This window comes from Mixophyes fleayi, chromosome 9 (assembly GCF_038048845.1).
Source record: "Mixophyes fleayi isolate aMixFle1 chromosome 9, aMixFle1.hap1, whole genome shotgun sequence".
NCBI lineage: Eukaryota > Metazoa > Chordata > Amphibia > Anura > Limnodynastidae > Mixophyes > Mixophyes fleayi.
Window position 1 is genome coordinate 34,901,065 of NC_134410.1, and position 21,110 is coordinate 34,922,174.

The window sequence follows — 21,110 nt, forward strand, 5'->3', positions numbered from 1 at the left end:
ATGATTGGTGACTGATGTATTTTGCAATTTTGGGCCAGTTCATCCTAAATTGGTTATACTGACTGACAGAATATCCACTTATACAGCAAGCTGTTCTAACAGATCTCCAAACAGCTGGGTCTGAGGCAAGTTAACTGTATATTTTAGTTTATTACAATACTTGTTTTCTTTTCCTGACCTTTAGCCTTTTATATGATTTACAGTCGTGTTAATTAGATTATAGATCAGTTCCTCCCAAGCAAAGACTCCTGTGAATCTCGTTAAGTCTATTTAGGGTAGAGCTAGGGAGGATGTATAAAAAGTAAGAAATTTTTAAGTGCAGAGTAGAATGACCATCGCATACAATTGTACAATGACAATTTAATTGTGTATAAGAGATACTGATGAATACTGCTGCAAACTATCATTGAATAAGTTAGATAATCAATTCTGCCTGTTCTTCTAACATATCATCATCATCATCATCATCAATAGCAGCAGTTATTTATATAGCATCACTAATTCCGCAGAGCTGTGCAGAGAACACACTCACATTAGTTCCTGCCCCATTGGAGCTTACAGTCTAAATTCCCTAGCATACTCACACACAGGCTAGGGCCAATATAATAGCAGCCAATTAACCCGGAGGAAACCCACGCAAACACAGGGAGAACATACAAACTCCACACAGATAAGACCACGGTGGGGAATTGAACTCATGACCCCAGTGCTGTGAGGCAGAAGTGCTAACCACTAATTGACTTACTCCAAGATTCTACATTATTTTGCCCCCCCCTAGCTTTGTAGACATAACCAATTGAAGAATTATAGAATAAGTACACCTGATGGACCAGTTACTTTTGTACAGGGGACGTGTTGTATTTAGCTGTAAAGTGTGAATTCACCAATATAAAATTTAGTGCTTTTTTCTCTTCAAATTGGTGAAAAACACTAAAGGGGCATATTCAATTCTTTATCTTTCCCGCCGCTTAAAAACTACGAGCTGAAATCCAGCGGGAAAAATACCATAATAACGTTTTGTCCCCGCACTATTACCGTAATAACGGTAATAGTGCGCAAGATTTTCGCCGTTTCCGCCGACGATTGAATATGCCTCTAATAGTTGATAGAGGTTATAGATAATATAAGATGTTCCAGAATACACACAAAGAATTGTTTACTTTGATAGCTGACGCAACTTAAGCATCTGGCAGTTTTGTTTTGTTTTTTTGCTTTACTCTGAACACTAAGTTCTAAGGTTACGGTCTACATTACAACAAGAAAAGCAGAAGAAAAAAAACCAAAAACTGTTTCATTATAACGTGTCTACTAGGTGGAATTTTCTCCCTTTTGCTCACTGTATATCAGTGAAGGAAAAATAGTCATGGCTCTCATAACATGCATACAGTGGCACAAAGGTCAACATAGCTGCCTGGCAGCGCTGGGGCTAAGGTTTTGACCAGAGCCTTATCTGTGTGGTGTTTGCATGTTCTCCTCATGTTTGTGTGGGTTTCCTACTACAGTGAAAACATGCTGGTAGGTTAATTGGCTTTTCTTATGAAATTAACCCTGGTGTGGGTTCGCTCCACTGGAGCGGCAACTAACGTAAACGCTTAAATATTGTCTGTAAAAGCGCTGTGTAATATTTAGGTGCTGTGTAAATAACTTAATAAATGAGTAAGTGTGTAACACTCCCTTTTAGTTGCTGAATGTTTTACTCTGCGGTATGTATCTATACTCGCTAATAAAACACAAAAACTCAAAATAAATAGACCACAGCTCATCAGCTTGATATAAACATAGAAACTAAAAAGACAATGCTTTCTGCTCCGAGAATGTTTTTGTCCTTCAGATGAGCAACCAGGCATGTTCAAAGCTTGAACCGGAACTGAAAGTCAGAGAGGCAATCAAGGCCTATTTAAGCATTCCGAAGAACCCAGATCTTCTCTCCGCATTCCACAACCTATCACATTATGATAAAGGCCTCCTACACACCAGTGTTACTTTAAAGTACTTAATGCGCAATCTCAAAGCCTATTAAAGGCGCTGTTAAGGGCAAGAATCTCAAAATAATAACGTAAGTGAACGAGCCAGTACAGACACTTTCTGGCAAGCGCTTGCATTGCCTCCGTTTAGCCGTTGCCTGCAGTGATTAGAAGCAGCAACGCTCAGTAAAATACAACAGAGGTCTATGGAAACGTTCATGTAAATACTTTGCTGCAGGGAAGTTTTGAGACTAGAGAATAAACCTACTTTTTAATGCTCTGTTTAAAGCATGGATAAATTATAAGTTATTACGTGGGCTTTAAGTAGCATTTGAAAAGATAAAATGAATGATTGACAAAACTAAAATTATAATCTTCCTCCACTCAGCTGACTTGTTCCCTGACCTGTCAGAAGCTGCAGTTACAGTACAGACTACAATTTTATCTTTGCAAATTAATCTCCCCTTCCCAGGAGACCCAATGATGCATTCTTTCATTATCTTCACATTCTCATCCCTTATGGATATATAATTTCAGCCCCTGTCATGGAACACTGGTTATAAGCGTACTATATTTCGCTTACATATACATGATCCCACAAATCTTCTAGCAGCCTATATTAAAGCAACGGAAAGTTTTCTTCTCCACGAGCCACACAGAAGTTGTTTCAAAATGTTCTAGTTTTATTTTCCAATTGGTAGGAGAGGAAATAAACGTAATACAGCATGTTTATAAGAAGCCAAAACGTACAAGAGTTCTAAGGAAAAGACTTCAAGAGAATGTTGGAAAGTATTCTCTCCTCCTGTCTTCACCACTGTTAACTCTGCTCTCCAGCTACTTAGCCCTCCTCCTTGAGGACCCTCTTTCCCGCGTCCCCTCTCGCTCCCTCCTCTCCCCTCTAGGGGTCTCCCTGTCATCCGTGCCTTCCCTCTTGGACTCCGTTGTTGGCGGACCTTCCCCTCTCCCCTCCTCCGCCCCTCTAGCGGTGCTTTGAGCTCACCGAGTTACTGTGATTATTGTTTACTGTACTGTGCTGTCTCACCTCGTATTGTAATCTTGTTTGTGCCTGTACGGCGCTACGGACACCTAGTGGCGCCCTATAAATAAAAATTAATAATAATAATAATAATAATAAAGTTAAGAGAAATATGGATAAAATGGCCTCAGTACTATTTGTCCTTATTTATAAGTTGCCAACATATCACGTAGCGTTGTACAATCAGAGTAGCTTTTACTTATGTCATCCATCAGCTCCTGTTGTGATTACAATCTAATGTTCCTACCACGGAAATGCCACAAGAAGCAGATTAAAACATCAACAAATCAATTACAACAAAAAAGTAAAAAAAAAAAAAAAAAATTGTTACAAGTAATAAAATACTCCCCCCTCCCCCTATTAATGTCTCTACGGGAATATTTTAAACTACACCCTGACAAAATATTCATGTGTTAATTGTTATTTTTGTATAAGCGACATTGCAGGAGAACACCAACAACAAGAAAAACGGAATAAACTGAACCAGATTCCTTGTTAGCAGGCGCCTGTAAGGAAGCACTCACCTTTTCAAGACCAATGGATCACAAACATTACAAAACCCTTTATTCACAATAAGTGTTTGCACAAGTTAAAAACTATTAAATTTCACGACAAGACCTGGCTGTAAAATGGAGTAAGAGCCCTTCACTACAAACAGAGGTACAACCTATAAAAGTAGTGTACAGCTGCACTTGGAAAAGCCTGTTTAGAATGGAAACAACGCTAGGGAACACTGCCAGTTTTTACTCCTGATAAAAAGCTGCATTCCAAGCTGTCAGCCATCTTGTTATCCTCAGAACCGCTGAAGTGTCTTTGGCCAGAAGAGCTAATGACTATTGCTTTAGGGAATGGGAGTAAAGAAAGTAATCATTTCTCTTGGGCATTCTCTTTCAACACAGAAGGGAGGATTTTGCTATAAAAACCACACGAGTATTTCAAGTCATAGCTGAAGTAACTCTTCACTAAATAGAAACTCTAGAAACCAATAAGACAACAGCATGTAAATAGGACAAAGCTGTAAAAGTCCAATTTGCATTTCACTCCTCAACTTTTAAAGGGTCCACAGTGTTCTATTTGAAGCACAAATGAAAGACTTGTTAATTATATCCAGCACACAGCCAGTATGGCATCACCTCAAGGTGTAATAGAAAAAAAAATATCCATTTACCACAGAAACACAATCTCAGGAAATGAGGATGAAGGGGGGAAAAAAGAAACACATTAAACACTTTTCATGGCATAAAAATCTAGACAATTTACAGAATATTGCTTTACAATATACCCATTTCCAACCAATTTGCCATAACACCATGTAAAGCACTGGGGCCCAAAATAAGCAACAAAGCTGAACAAAATCCAGTCACAATCTATTGGATTTTGAGCAGGCTTTCCTTTCCTCCATCTGCATTTTGTGTGTAGAAGTTGGCCAGCTAGGCGAATTGGGCCCCATGTAAGTCAACCGCCAACTACCAAAATGTCACGTTAGGCTAACCCGGTCACAAAACCAGTTGTTCAAACCTGTAAAAGGTATAAGAGAGTATGTTCTGAGTTTGTGACATCACTTTACTGGCGAGCAGGCTTATTAGATCTGAAGGATGCATTAGATTAAAGCTGTTAAGACTATGGTTAATTATAACAAACATTCTTAACACTCAAGGGCTTTTATATGGAATTATTTGGTTATTTAAACATCATTTGAAGATCAGCTACTTAATATTTGTCTGTTCACTCTAAATGTCACATCTCATACCACTTTAGCCTTTATTAATAACTTTGTTTATGCAAACACAACAACAGAATCCACCATTTAAGGCCAATCTCCAAAGAATACCCAGCGGAATCATTAGCAGCTTCTGATAACTTGCATTATGTTTCATGCTGTATAGAATGGTTTCATGGACATCTACCCTGGAATGCTCTTGTTCTTTATATTAAATGGATAACATCAGTTAAACTAGGTTTTCCTTTTTAACTCCGTCTACCTCAACTATTTTCAAAAGGCACTTGGAGAATTTTGAAAGTGAGAAGAAGCCTGAACTGTAGTTTTGAGTTACTGCTGATTGGAAGGGCTGAAAAGTGACTGAACAAGCAGTGGGAGCCAGGAAAGTAGACTGAGCATAGCTGTGGCAGGGAAGAATAACTGGATAACTAACTGGGGAACCTCCTACTGAACAAGATATTTGCTTTGTCTGCCAGCAACAGCTACAAAAGAGTCTTAAAAAAAAAAAAAATACATCTCCCTTGAAGACAACTCCATGGCTTCAATTTATTTCACAGGAGGATGTAGGACAAGACGTTCGAGAGCTTTACCAAGGATACATAGGAGAAATAGCAAGATCCAAACTGAAAACAAGACTAGAAACTTGCACCTACAAAAGATACGATCATAATTATCATTTATTTATATAGCACCACAAATTCCGCATTGCTGTACAGAGAACTCGCTCACATCAGTCCCTGCCCCATTGGAGCTTACAGTCTAAATTCCCTAATATAGACACATACTCACACACAGACAGACAGAGAGGGAGAGACTAAAGTCAATTTTGATAGCAGCCAATTAACCTACTAGCATGTTTTTGGAGCGTGGGAGGAAACCGGACATTCAAACTCCACACAGATAAGGCCATGGTCGGGAATTGAACTCATGACCCCAGTGCTGTGAGGCAGAAGTGCTAACCACTAGGCCACTGTGCTGCCTAGTGGTTTACCGAAGGGGCCAAAGTCAGTTCCACCAGGCCTTCCCTACAGGGGCGGATCCAGACTATAGATATACCCCTGGCGATTTTAGGGGGGACGATTTAGGCACCGCCCCCTTTCTGATTTCTAAGGCTGCCGGCGGCTGCACAGTATGTGCAGGTCCACTCGGCAGTGGCAGTGTGTTGTCCCGCTGCTCAGTACACTCACTGCCGAGCGGCCCTGCACAGTGTGCAGCTGTCGGCAGCAAGCCCCCGCTAGGAGGGGCGATCGCCCCCCCCCCCCCCCTGGATCCGCCACTGCTTCCCTAACAAGCAGCCCCAAGTTAAGAAAATAAAAAGGCCGTTTAGTCAGGAATTTGTTTTTCACATAAATCCCCTGAACAGTAAAAAAAAAAAAAAAAAAAATCCTAAAATGTGGAGCCATTACAAGCTGGAATGTGAGGGAGTGTGGAATACAGCATTATTTTGTGTCTCAGTCTACCCACTTACAAGACCAATTACATCTAGGAGATTCAGATTATATCTGGAGGTCACAAGACAGTTTAAACATTGATCACTACATCATAAATCTTATTTGATTGTTCTCCAAGTCTCTAAGTAAAACCAATCTAATGATGGTTGGGACCAAACAATTACACAACTCAAGAGCTAATTTGTCATAGATCAATGCCTGAAAGCAGAGATGCTCCACAGCCAGTCCCTAGTAATCCACTTTGCACCAAGGCTGCTTTCAGCTATAAGCAGGGTTCAGCTCTTATCAGGGCAATTATAACAATGGGCAATAATTTGACAATACATCGGAGTGAATAGAGCTGCTTATTCTGGCCAACGCAATCTCCGCTTCCTCTGAAGTGCCTGCCAACGAAAACTAGACTCCCACTAACTGGGCAAATGAAAGCAGCGACTGTTGTTATTCGTATGATTAACACTGCAGCGTGTGAGGATTCCACAATCGTTCCTAATCAAATAAACTGCGGCTCTCAAAATATGATGCCGGGAAGAGTAGTTATTTATAAATCAGGAAACAAAAAGCCTAAGAGGGCACGCAGCACGGATCATAGGTCTGCCACCTCCTGACAATAATAAGCCTTGATTTGTGCCACTGGCAGGGATAACAAACTTAATTGCTTTCGGGGGTAACAATGCAAAAAGGGACAAGGGGAGAGGACAGGAAGACAAATGACAAGCCTGTGACGAAAACAAGACAAAACCACTAAGAAAAGCACAAGACAGCCATGAATAGAGATTCCTATGTAAATAAGAAAGCTGAGTGGATATTGAAAGGTAATAAAATAGATTAACAGTCCTTTCCCTCCATAGCAGGACAGCTCTGAGCAGCAACTCTGCTATAGACAAGCACAGTAGCTACTTATGTGGCACTGGGCTTCGTGCATTACAAGGCAAATAAAATAGTAACCCAATTCATTTAAAGCCAAAAAAAAAAAAAAAAAAGGCACAGAGAAGAAAAGCAGATGTGTGCTAAACACATTTCCATTAACTTCATGCATAAACATCAATGTATAAAAGGTAATTTGTGTCCTGCATTTTTTCGGTCTGGTTCAATCTATCCAAATGTTGCACCTGACTGTTCCATCATATTCGCTCAGATGTGTCGGTAATTCAACGCATTCTCTACTCCTCAAATCCACATGGCCCCGCCTATATATTACCTCAGTAGGCAGTTTCTATGCACCTACATATGCCTCTTAAATGACATCACTCATATAATTAGGGCAGCGGTTCTTAAAATACACAATTAGCTCGACAAATACATCTTGTCGCATTTGCAGTGTTTCTTACCCATATTTGCCAACTCTCCCGGAAAGTCCGGGAGACTCACGAAATTCGGGTCAGTCTCCCGGACTCCCTGGAGAGCTGGCATTTCTCCCGCATCCCAAAATTAACTTGCTAAAATGACGCGATTCACCGGGAATTGCGTTATTTTGGTCCCACCCCCCTCCCGGGAAAAATCAGCATTTTACTCGAAGAGGCGGGGCCAAAATGACGCAATTCAAGACGCCTTGTCCCCTCAAGCGCCCTCTAGCCACTCCCCTCTCCCGGAGGTAACCTACTGGAAGTAGGCAAGTATGTTCTTACCATGAGCAAGTACAGAATATTTAGAGGCCTATTTATCGAAGCTGTAATTTAAAAACAGTTTTCGGGGATTAACCGCTAAATTACTATGAGATATCTGCTGCTTTGCATTTCTCATCGTTTTACTGAGCACTCCCCATAACAGTGTATGGGAAGTGCTCAGTAACGCTATGTACCAATGAGCGAAAGTAAGTTTTCAATCATGGTAACGTACGCCATCTGAAGCTGGCGTACATTACCATGATTAAAAACAGCTCTGCTCCGAAGAGCAGAGCTGCACAGCGCATGTGTGGAGGGATCTCATGATCCCTCCATGTCACATGCCTCAGGTTCCTTCAGTCAGGGATCTCTGTGCGCATGTCCGAGTTTACCGGTTGGCGCATGCGCACAGAAAGGAAGAGAGAAAACTCCAGTGAAAGGCAAGCGATACTCTTCACAGGAGCAGCCGTTTTTCGTAACAGCTGTTCCGGTGTTGATTTTTTGATACATATGAGAAACTTTTCAATCCGCATCTATACGATGAGGATTGAAAAGTTTCTACTGAAAAAAAACGAAGGGTCATAAATAGACCCCTAAGTTATAAGTGACCCTAAGTGTGTTTCAATGTATTATAACTCGGCTTGAGTTTAAGTTTACTACACATTCGTTAAGAATAATTGGAAAGAAAAAAATTAAATAAAAATGCTCCGAGGCACTGTACTTAAGACTGGGGCGTTGAAGGCATATTTTGCAAATAAATCTATTTGAAGAAAACCTCAGGAAGTTTATGCTTTATATCAAATATTGACTAAAGATTTCAGTAAAGGTTGGCAGACCCAACATTACATACTGCAAAAGCTACATTGTAATACCATGCTGGAATAGACTTTGTTCTGGAACATTTGTTACAGTTGTGCCAACTGTTTTCACTGGGTCCTATCTTTTTAACAAGCAGGACAGCGATGTAAGTTTATTAAGCCAGGAGAGAGATAAGTGTTTAAAACTCTGGCGTCTCTCAAAAGACTGTTTGGTTTGTTTCATTACTGTGTCTTATAGCAACAGAAACCATTTGATAACACTGCATAGAGTGGGCGGAGAAGTGTTACATATAAAAAGTGTTAACTTTTCACATTAAATCATAGGGATGATTCAAGTGGAGAAATATGCCAAATTTCTTGTTTAAACAAAAAACCCTCTTGTGTGTTACTGAACTTAATTGAATGAAGTGTTTATAATTAAACACTATGCTCTTTCACCTCTCAGCAGCAATTGCCAAGTTAGGAGGGAGGAGCTTCTCTAGCAGAGCAGACCGTGACTGACAGCTTGGCAGACTTGCCATCCAGAAATACACTGTGTAGATGGGTTGATTTCAAGGACAGATACAGTTATGATGATTTTTTTTATTATTATTATTATTTTTTCTTATTTGCATTTTCATCTGTCGGATCCCATTAGTCACTGTCCTAACAATTGAGGGGCTTCAACGTCTACTTTTTAAACAGAGCTGCAGTGCCATTAACACTAAACAATGTATTTTACCTTCATTGTTCGGCTTTCAAAATTAAAACGTTAGTGGTCCCTTAAAATTTAAATCAAATGTTGCTTGTCCAACAGAAACAGCCAAGCTACTTTTTGCAAAAATGTTTTTTTATTGAAATGAAAGAAGGGGGAAAGTCACACCCTGGTGCATTTGCAAGTAAACCACCTTTGACATTAAGAAGGCTGTTATTATAAGTTAGTTCTGTGAAGTAATCCGCTCCCTTATGGATTAATTTTACATGGATATTAGGATTTGTACTGCATTCTAGCCAGAAATGAATATTGAAACACATGTAAAAGAGCCCATATTTTGACAATGTATACCTGGTTCAGTGCTACTGCATACTTGCCATCTCTCCCAGAATGTCCGGGAGACTCCCACATTTCGCGTGAGACTGCCGGGAGAGAGTGGCAATCTCCCTGATCTGCCCACCTCCTAGTGGAGAGAGCAGAATTCGGTTCAAACGCAGCGATTGCATTTGGCCCTGCCCCCGCTGTAAAAAATGACGCGGTTTTCGTCATTACGTCATGGGGCGGGGCCAAAATGACGCATTTTCAGAGCCCCGCCCCCTGCACGCCCACCTCCCCCCAAAGCCAAATCTAAAATGTTGGCAAGTATGTGCTACTGGTCTCTGCCATTTTCAAGCTATAGGGAGAGGCTGCAGAATTATTAACCAGAATTTAGGGGGAAACATTTTACACAATGTTGTAGCGTTTTCAATGTGTACAGAGACAATACATTATAAATTAATCCTCTACAAGAGGAGGAAGAGGGGTCTCCTACGGAGTGCTTACAATATAAACGCCAGTGTGGTTACAGACAGAAAGTCTGGCGTGCATAGGGAAAAAAAATAAAACTTTCCACATGATCAGCACTAATCTTCAGATCAGATAAACTTTTACATATGTTACTGTAAACTTTCTCTTATATAAGGCAATTTGTATTTTACATTTCAAAGCTGGATTCTGCCGGACAAAGCTGGTGTGTAACCTCTCAGGGGACTTAGCGAAAGATTTGCTCTATTCCCATTATCAGTTCCACATTCTTATAAAATACCGTGCAATATTCTATCAATTAGGTCCTTTAAGTTCACTAAATGTTGGGAATTTTAGCCAGTTTCTTTTCCTTGAACAAAGTTCTTTCTACACCGTCCCTCTCTCTCCCTCAAAGCTGCATTAAAAAGTGGAACATCTCCTAATTAAGTCCCACATTGGGTACCCTTATAATACAGCAGTGTTGCACAGGAACAGGGCTCCTTTCAAAACGTTTACAACAAGGCAAAGTCTCCAGGATTTCAAAATTAATATTTACAAAACCTTTAATAAGAAGACTGCTGTGTACTGCCAGGGACTAGAGGACAAACAGGCCAACACTTAAAAGGATCCGAGGAGCTTGGCACCCACCAGTCCGCACTTGGAAGGAAATTTTCTCCAGTATACTTTGGCATGGGTAGATAAACATAAATGCACATTACCATTATCTGAAACAACTGTATGTCTTTGCATAAAGCAGATGTACCATCTGAAGACATGAAAATGTCTATGCTGCACAGATACACGGACGTCTGTATGCAATACTGAGAGACATGGCTGCCTAGCCAAGAAGAAAGCATGTTATGTAATAGCTCAATTATCCTAAATTATAAATTCTGAAAAACATTTCAGCTTCCAGACAGATTAAGCACTACCGTAGCCATAATCCAGACAGTTTCAGCATTTTCCACCAAGTGGAAAGAGACTCCGGATCATAAAATCACTGCACAGTGGCAGAAAAGTTTCGATTGTAAAGCGCTATGGAATTTGCTGGCGCCGTATAAATAAATGTTGATGATGTTGATGAAATAGGACGCTGAAATAAACTGACCAACGGTGACCAGGGGCGCTAATGAAAGAGTAATGATTAGGAGGAGAAAATCTTATGATATGGTCAAGTAGCTAGATGATGGCAATCTCTTCAATCTGCTGCTGCTTAATGAAATTTTAATTTGAATATATAATTTAGCAGGGAGCAACAGCGCCGCATTTAGTGGCAAGCTATGAAAAATCAGCTAACGATAAATATGCTTAGCAGTAGGAAGACAGGGACAGATTAGACTGGAAAACACGTGCGAAAACACGTGCAAAAACATTCCGTCCATCACGTAACTAAACTCAGGAATGTTCTGACAGAACTGAACTTTGCTGCAAGGCACCATTCTCTTTAATATTAACAAAGCTTAAGATCACAGAAGGGCAGTGGGGAGATAATAAACCACAATTTTTTTTAAGAACCAAAAGGCAGTGGAATATATGTAAAGTTAAGGGATTTGTAGACACAGATGATGAAAGTCCCCAAAAAAAAAACAAAAAAAAAAACACAACAACAACATAAAATTATCTTTAGTATATACAAGTAGTAGTATCAGTCAAATTTGAAGTAGAAAAAAAAACAAAAAAAAACAAATTAGATGTTCTTTATTCCAAAATGGATGTACAGTCAATGTTGCACCTTGGGACACTAGTATATTTGGTCATGGTCCAGTAGATCAGATTTGCTTTGGAAGATGTGACTGCTGGGAGACATATGCATGGCATAGAAGCCAAGTAACGGTAAAGCAGACGCTTGGATCTTATTTTAGCCGTCCAGAGGTATTTGCTTGTGTCTGTGTTGTGACAGTGTCCTAGACTTACATGAATGCTTCTACCACTCCACATTTTTGAACCAGTCAGTCATGCATTTTTGTTATTGTTGAATGTGGTGTGAAGCTGCACTGCAGGAGCACTAGTCCTTGGTGGTCCACCAAATATTCTAGCTAAAAAGACATCTCTTTTGTCCAGCAAGATAAAGCCATCCAGTAGGTCATTGAAAAGTCCAAATAATAGCAGCAGAAGCCTTGGAAGGGAGATGAGGGATTAAACAATACAAGAAAAAGGATGGAATGGGTTTTGGGATTTTTTTTGTTTTTTTAGGGGAAACTCATTATCGACCATTTCCTATAGCTAGTTATTTATCTGGCTTGCAGGTACAGCAGATGACAATATATAACATACTCTACACGGCTAGACATTTATTACCCAACTGTTTACTGGCTTCACATTGTACGCCAACATCATTGGTCGTGGGCTATCACCAACAAAGCAAAGGGTCCTATCACTTACTTTCCATGTTCGAAGACACTTATCTCTAAAACAGCCCCAAAATGCATAACACATCCAGCTACTGGGTGCAAAATTTGCACATGAAAAAAACAGGTAGCTTAGCCAGATTCAAAGAGGGAATGTAAAGATACAGGCAGCCAGTATGTGTGAACACATAATATTTACCCAATATGAAAGAACAAACAAAAAAAACAAAAACATTTTCCTTTGCACTGCAGCAAGTTTTGCTCAGCTTAAAATTGTGTACCCATGCAAATTTTGCAGCAAACCCTTACTCAGCCCATCAGAGTGTTACACACCTAATCAAATTGGCCTTATCCTCCAATGTGTGTCTTCCCAGCTTTCTTCCAGCCACCCCCTTTTTCTAAGTGAATATATTATGTACATGGGTATGTTGCATATAAATCAGGAAATGTAAAAACCTCTTTCAAAGAAACCTTTGCTCCTGCACCCTATAATCACGTCAGACCTTGTAACGTACTCTTATTTAGCATTGCTGTGCAAGAGAGAGCCAGACAATTGTATTTTGCGTTGCACCAACTGAGTGGAACTATTTATATGAGTAATATTTTCTATTTTCTCCTTAATTTACCAAATAAAACAGCAATAAAATATTTATTCTAATATCCTATCAAAGCACTGGGTCCTGAAATAAAAATAAATAAAACAAACTGGTCTATTGAAGGGACGAAAACCCTCCAGATAAAAAAGCAGTCATATATATGTGCACAAAACATATGCACATATTACTGCTCTAAGAACACAAACTGCTATAAGATTAGAGCACGTGCCACTGTTAATAAATGTCTTGTGTAGGCATAAAGTCCCAAACTAAGACAAGCAAGTAACCGCTTGCGTCCCAACAAGAATCAATTGAATCATTATAAAGCAGGGAAGACTTTCCACTGCTTACACAACCCTGGTATGAAGGGAGCCGTCCAAAATATTGCTGAAAATAAAATGAAACGGTTTCTTTTATAACAGGATTTCCTGAGCAGAAGACAAAAAAAAGAATCCCCAAAACTGAATTAGCAACAAATTCAGCAAATATCTCCAGGTCTTCCAGGGGGAGAAAGACAAAAAACTCTCAGGTGTGTGTGAACAGATCCATGGTTATTTGTGATCATATTACAACTAGTAGTGTAAAGGTTACACAAGGTTAACATGAGACCAGAACGGAAAAAACCCCCCCATAAAAAATTAAAAAAATAAAACCATTGTGACTGTGGAGGGTGAGTGGGCTTGCTAATAATTTACAGTGTGTTAGTCACAGCAAGTATCTTCTCTCAATATCAGATAGACTGCATTTCTGTTGTTCTGGGCGTTAGGGTGCGTGGTAAATGAATTGTTATGGCGCTAGGCAAGTAGTTTGAAGGAGAACTTGGTAGTGCATAAACCAGTTATGGAACTTCACCAAGCCACATCAGATGGAGTGGATTTTGACAAATGTGCAGAGATGCCAAGCTGTGGAATAAATGAATTAGATTTAGAAAGGCTATATGGTGGATTGTTGGGACCAAGGATCCCTATAGCACTGAGGGAGGAAGAGGTGCAGCCCAGCTGAAGAGCATGGGAGGAAGGTGGTTCAGATATAAATAACGTTCTGGCCTTGCTTCACAGCGGAGACTCCCAACCTCCTTGAAACCCCTAATGGGACACTAGAATATTAGCATTATTTGATGAAAAAGAAAAATACAAAGCACAACTGAGTTGTTAAACATCAGACTCATGCACACTAATGTTTTATCCCTCCATTAGCGTCCACAAATATATTTAGAGGTAACAGATTAAAGCAGGTCACCAGACGGAAAATGGACAAAACTGCGTATGCTGGCTATAGAAACTGGCCATTACCCAGAAAATCACTAACACACAGTGTAAAGGTGCTCATGTACACAAGCCCCAAGACAAAGAAACAATAAAAATCAAAACAAAGTCAATACAAATCTGACATATCCTGAACACAAAAAAAAAACCAAACTAGTGATTTTGTGAAACCTGTAATCTATACACACTAAAATTCCACAAACAAATTAGGTTGATTTACGCCGTGGGTATGGGCCCAAAAAGACCACCAATTACTATTAACAGACAGGGATCTATCAGAGGTCACCAGCCGAAGATTCCTTTATCATCAGCTATTTATATAGCGCCACTAATACCGCATCGATGTACTGAGCGCAAGAGAGCGGGCGTCAATTTGATAGCAGTCAGTTAACCTACCAGTATGTTTTTGGAGTGTGGGAGGAAACCGGAGCACCCAGAGGAAACCCACGCAAACATGGGGAGAACATACAAACTCCACACAGATAAGGCCATGGTCGTGAATTGAACTCATGACCCCAGTACTATGAGGCAGAAGTGCTAACCACTGAGCCACCGTGCTGCCCACAATCTGAACGTATGCGGATATCGTCCGACCACACTAATTGACCACTAAAAAATCCGGACCTTTAAAATCTGCCACACATGTGTCTCCAAATTGAACATCGGTAACTTTGACCATGAAGCAGAATTCTCCAAATTATGCAACCACTATTTACAGTAACCAACAACCACGACACATAAACATGCATATATAAATCATTTGGGGCCCACAACCCAAATCGCATGTTAATTAATCTTATCAATTGTATAATGGGAAGCCTGACACAACCACCCCCCCACACACACAATGCAACTACGTACATACAGTAATCCCATCACTTTGCTTTTAAACTATGACATTATGAAGCAACGAGTTAATCAGCCTATGTGCTCTCCACGCAGCAATGATTACACAAAGTAAAAACACATTGCAACTCCACAAAGGTTTCTCATATGCTGCATTCCCAAAGTGTTTCCGAATCAAGTTCTGCATGATGCACCTCTGTGTCTGCTGGGGGCCAGGGAGAAAGTCACACACATATGGAAAATGCCCCTTTCAGACCAAATGGTTTAGCTACAACAGTATTCAAATACATCTGTAAACAGCCGTGATCTGCCAAGAGAATCTTCTACACATAAAGGAATGCGACTACAAAATCCATGGTAACCAACAAAAAAAACAACACTCATAGCCCATCACCCAACCCTTTCTCTATTTGCATTACTATTGACAAGACAAACGGAGAAGATTAAGGTTTCTCATGATTATTCTTTTCCAAAAAACTATAACATCTTAAATTTGTCCTAAGGCCAACACAAATTGTCACAAAATGGGATTCTCGCTACAGGGACCCTATGAAAAGGAGATTGAAAGCATGATTTGTCAACGAACCAAGGTCACCATAATTAAAAATGACTTTTTTTTCTTCATTTTGGTAAAGTCAGTTCTAAAACACTGTGACCTCTACTAACACGCTTTGTTCCAATTGTGGATTCTGTGTGCATTTTTCTCATTCTGAAATGTACAAATATTTCTAGTGTCCCGGATCAGATTTCACCTAAAAAAATTCAGCCTCACAGCTTCCTTGACTTGAGAGAAGGGAATGGAAGGCTGTTTGCAACCTATAGGGGGGTATCTAGAAGGTCTAAAAAGCACCAATAGGGTTGTAGTGGCTACACAATGAGGGTCATTTAAAGATCACAACACGCAAGCAGCTCACAGCTCTAACACAAAAAAAAACACTTTTAAATCTGACTCTTAACAGATTTCTGGCTCTAATGCAAAGCCAGGAGCGTTTCAAACAGGACACATAAGGTTCTACCAAATTAAGAGACCTCGAGCGCAGATGCTTCATAGTTAAACGAGGCCTGCACAAACATTTTAGCTCAGAATAAAACACCTTGACCTACCTAGTTCAGGAGCAGCAAACACTGGCTTTCCAGCAGATATTGTATTCTAGCTCCCGATATATGATATATATATGATCAACAGCTGGAGAGTCACACGACATACCCCTCACTTATATAAAGTAACTGCATGTTTTTATAAGTAACACGCACAATTATCATCATTTACCTATAAAGGCGCCACAAAACGTCTGCAGTGCCTTACATGACATATGCAGACAGCAATGATCCATAACGCATTACATAATACATGAAAGACAACACAAAGACTAGACTATACAATGGCTACCTACAAGAGGCATTCAAATGCGTTCAGTTAGTCAAGCACAGCAACAAAATCGCATCAACCTATATGAAATACAGCAGCATCTCCTTGCAAATTCCAAGTGGTGGACTAGGACATCAAAATGCAAATAATGGCTATCAGCAGCATTAATTCATTTACTGACCTGTGAATCTGCATCTAATGCTACAACACAACCTAGATTAGACTAGTGAAGACAAGTTGCTGGGAGTGAAAGTCCAACAACAGACAGAAAGCCACAGGTAGCCACATCTTGGACAAATAAATATTTTTTGTTATGGGGCACCGTTTGCAGTGTTACAGCCAGACTGGATTACACATGTAATAAACTGTCACATGAAGGCCTAATTTGGCCATTTATAATGTTTGTATCTGGATGCTATAAAACCTTAGATTATCCCTACTTTTAGAACACATGGGATATACATACCATTTTAGAGATAACTTGTTACAAAGTTTAAAAGTTAACACTCCAACGGAAACAAAGCATCTGATGCCAGCAACCAAGTCATGAGTTAGATTATTTATATCAAAAAGTTGGAATATGTAAAACGCTATTGTGTAAATGGTAAAGGGGGGGGGGGGGGGGGGGAGGGAATAGTATCATATTTGGAAACTACCAAATAAGCTTGACATAAGGCAGAATAAACAAAGAGTGATTGACTGACACTTCCCATTTTCAATAGTGACCATGTATTGCCCAAATGCTTTCCCTGTAAAGAAATACATTAGCTTTCCAACTGTAAGAGAATTTCTGCTGAACAAATCTTATTTTAGGGGGGGGGGGGTTTTCTGAGCATTTTTTTTTATTGAGTTTAAGTTTATGGGATGAAAATGATTATAAATCAGTAGGACCCGAGTGTGTAACAAAATGTTTTCTCTAAGCTTCAAATGTTTTGTTTGAGATGTTATATCTTGTGATGAAAATGTTACTTCTAGGAGAATTTACTGTTTTCCAAACAATACAATACAGAAGTACACTTGTCATAAATCACAAAGAGAATGATGCTTACTTTCAAGTTAAATGTTTTTCTGTTGTAAGACATACAAAAAGACTACTTCAATGGAGAAATTTTATGGTCATGTCTCCTTGCTGAAACTAAGGTTTGAGGCAACTGTGATCATTGGCGTCAATTGGCCATGTCATTTCCTAGGGACAATTAAACAATGCTACGATCTCTTGACCGCTAAACAAACTGTATTCCGTATAGTTCTGCAGTAAAACACAAAAAAGGTCATATAGACAGATGATACATTTGTAGCAACATAAGGTCTACAAGTTCTTGTAAGTGGGGTAAAACACTTGAACCATTGGGTTCACATTTCCCAACATATGCTAAATGTACTCTAAATAGAATGCTGAAATAAATCTCCAGAGAGACATTCTACTCTCTACCTTACTCCAAGGCAAAAATAAAGGGCCATTCACTACACCATATGCTAATTAATAATAAAGATATGACTTCTCACCAGAACAAAGCCCTAAACCTTCTATTTGGAGGCCTTCTGCACTCATTACAAAGACGGAAGTTTAATGAGTAAGTGTTGCAGGTGGGCACCTCTGGGCACAGTCAGCCCGCTAAATATAGATGGAAGAGTCATTAATGATAGTAAAAATATTAGTTGCAAACTAACTTACAATAGATAAAGGTTGCAAGATATAGATTTAGAACCAACATGTAGTTTGTAGGCTTAAATTCACAAATTACTTAGAGTCACTTCTAACATATGGCCATCCCAATACTTTACACGAGCGCACCCCAGGTGAGTCATTTACCAGACTTTGCACCCAATGAGCTACAACTTGACTTTTGTGGTCTGTAGACAGTCAAAATGAACTTTTTCTGATGAGCTGGAATTATATATTTTTTTAACCAATCCTGAGAATATTTGACCACTATTAAAATTATATAGCTTAAAAAAAGCTACAATATAAGAAAAAGGCAAAAGAAATATACAGTATAGTCAAAAACAAAAGATTCTTCTTAATATACATAGGACTTCAGAGAAATGCTACAAGTCCAAATTCCCTGGCACTATGTTAGCAGTCTATTTAAACCACCCGTTTAAAAAAACAGACTGAAGTGCCAGACTTGCTTTCAAAAAGTTAAAGACATCCCTCTGTAGTATTGAAAGGGTTATAGTGTTGTGTCCTATTAACCCATTCAAAAGGCCAGAAACACTACCAGACTTAGCAATGACCGCATTTTACTTTGAAACAGTAAAAGTTCAATTCCATAACAAAAAAATATCATCAAGTCAATGTGTTTGCAAAGAGATAAATCATATCCTTAATTAAACAATTCTAAATAGTCACATGTATTTGGGTGTTGAAGAAGTTGAGAAAACCCATTCGTCTCAATTTACAATCTAATCAGTATATAGATACCATCTAATCAGTGAAAGAGGCAAATAAGACCCATAAGAGGAGCTACACCTAGGACAATGCAGAGTAATACTACACATGGCAGAATACATTAGTAGGAACAATTGGGATGAGCATCGAGTAGGTAATAATGTATAGTCAGCAAAGTCTGCCCCGAGGTACAATTAAAGTGTGATTGCAGTAAGCACTAAGAGCACACCGAGGCCGGGGAGCACATGCTTGATCGGACACTTGGATGACTGTATCCAAACCAACCCCTTGTTTCCTGTGTCTGAATCACCAAGGAGTTGCCCCCGGGGCTCAGAACTCAGGAGTCTCCTGTTTCCCTTCTTACCTGGCCCCATGGCCAGAGAAAAGGGAGGTGGGGTATTGCCTCTTCCATAACGCCCCCTCTTCTCCAGCCTATCCAGTGCCATCATAAGGCAATGGTACGGGGCAATCAATCCAGAGCAATTTTTTAATACATCAGCCTTCTGTTAACAAAAGGCGATCCAGGCATAGGTAGACCTCACATACACACCACAGAGCCCCCTGTATCACTCACCATTGATTTCATGAACGGGAGCATCATTCAGGTTGAAGCCTTTAGACACGTAAAGTTTCCGGACCTCGGAACAACTTTTAGACTTGTCAGCCAAGACATAGAGGCTGCAAACTGCTAAAGTGCACACAAGCAGCGGGGAGAGAGATATCCAGACCATGATGTAGGAGGCAAAGGGACAAAGAAGGCTAGAGAAAGAAGTCCTGTGGGTTGTGCAGGGAAGAAAGGGAGCAGAGAGGAGAGGAGGTGAACAGAAGGTATATACACCGCTTCCTTGAGGCGGGTGACTCTCTGTCTACGGCTCGCACAGGCAACTTTTGCTTGGCAGAAGAAGTTTGCAAAGTGCTGTTGGAGCCCGTGGCTCTGCCCCTGCTGCCGCCTCCTGATTGATTGGCCGTAGAGCTGCGCCTGCTAACTTGTCCCCCCTCCTCCAGTCTGTGTGTCCGGGGCGCACTGCGTAGGGATCTGGCACTGGGCGCAAGGCGCACGGGTTCGCATGCGCACTCAGGTCTGGGAGAAAGCATGGAATGCTGGAGGGAGGGGCTGAGGGGTACTCAGCTGTTAACCCCTGCAGGGAATCACTACGTGTACTCAACACAATACGTGTAGTGTTTAACACATTCATCTGGAATGCCCATTTAGCGCACTCAGTTGTGTGTGCCATCTAGATTTAACACCTTGGAGTCTTGCATTCCTTACTATGTGTATTAGATACTGAAACTTTCTGCTTCGACTTCATTGTATCTTTTTTTTAATGGAATGTTCTGCAACATTGTAGCATTAGGAAACAATCCAGACCATACATAATATTCAATTTTGCAATCTCTACACTTTGATCATTTGATTTAGGATGTTATTGCCATATTCAGTTCACCCACTGATATATATGTCTAATGTTAGATAAAAAAAAACAAATATATATGAATATTTATTAACTTTTATTAATAGACAGATAAAGGCTAAAATAAAACTGTTTTTTTTTTTAGTAAACGGCTATATATTTGTATAAAATGTATAAATCCTATTTACAAAACATTTAGATTATCACTATTAGCATTTATTTCTATTTATAAACTATGTGACAGTAATATGTGTATAACCTCATGTAAATAACACTTATATAATTACATTATATGTATGCTAGTTTTCCCAGGAGGGTCTAAGTACTTTAGACATGTTGTTTATTGATATAATTAGCAGTGTTTAATTATTTCATCTATTTAGCATTCCTTAAGGAATCTTGTGTAAGGAAAAAAACAACTCCCTACTACAAATACATCCAGTATATTAGAAGCCTACTCAGTGTTCTGTGCTTGATAGGAAAGTCATGTATGAACTGCCCTTTGCCTTTATATACAACTTTCAATTCTTCTATAAATTCTCTTACCACTTTTACTTATTCCCTTCTTTTTACTTTTATGTATTCTCATGTTTGTTATCTGTATATTTGAGCTGTAATATAATTTAAAATCTATTAATAAAAACTTATTGAGTAAAAAAAAAATAGTAAAGTTAAACTAGCATGTATAGTATCCCTTATTCTAATCCAGTGGTTACATAAAAAAATATATAAGCTAATTCCAACTATGCATTTTGTTTATAAGCAAAGATTTTAAAGGAACTCTAAACCTAAAATGCAGGTACACTTACATAAAA

General features: G+C 39.5%; 1 protein-coding gene across 1 annotated transcript in view; it reads right to left on the minus strand.

The window, feature by feature from the left end:
- GPC4 (glypican 4) overlaps window positions 1-19,916 on the minus strand; it is an 84,748-nt gene extending 64,832 nt beyond the window's left edge. Inside the window, exon 1 of the mRNA XM_075187252.1 lies at window positions 19,458-19,916. Coding sequence (XP_075043353.1) covers window positions 19,458-19,614 — 157 coding nt within the window. The 5' untranslated portion in view covers window positions 19,615-19,916. The remainder of the gene's footprint in view (window positions 1-19,457) is intronic.
- Window positions 19,917-21,110: the final 1,194 nt, after the last annotated feature.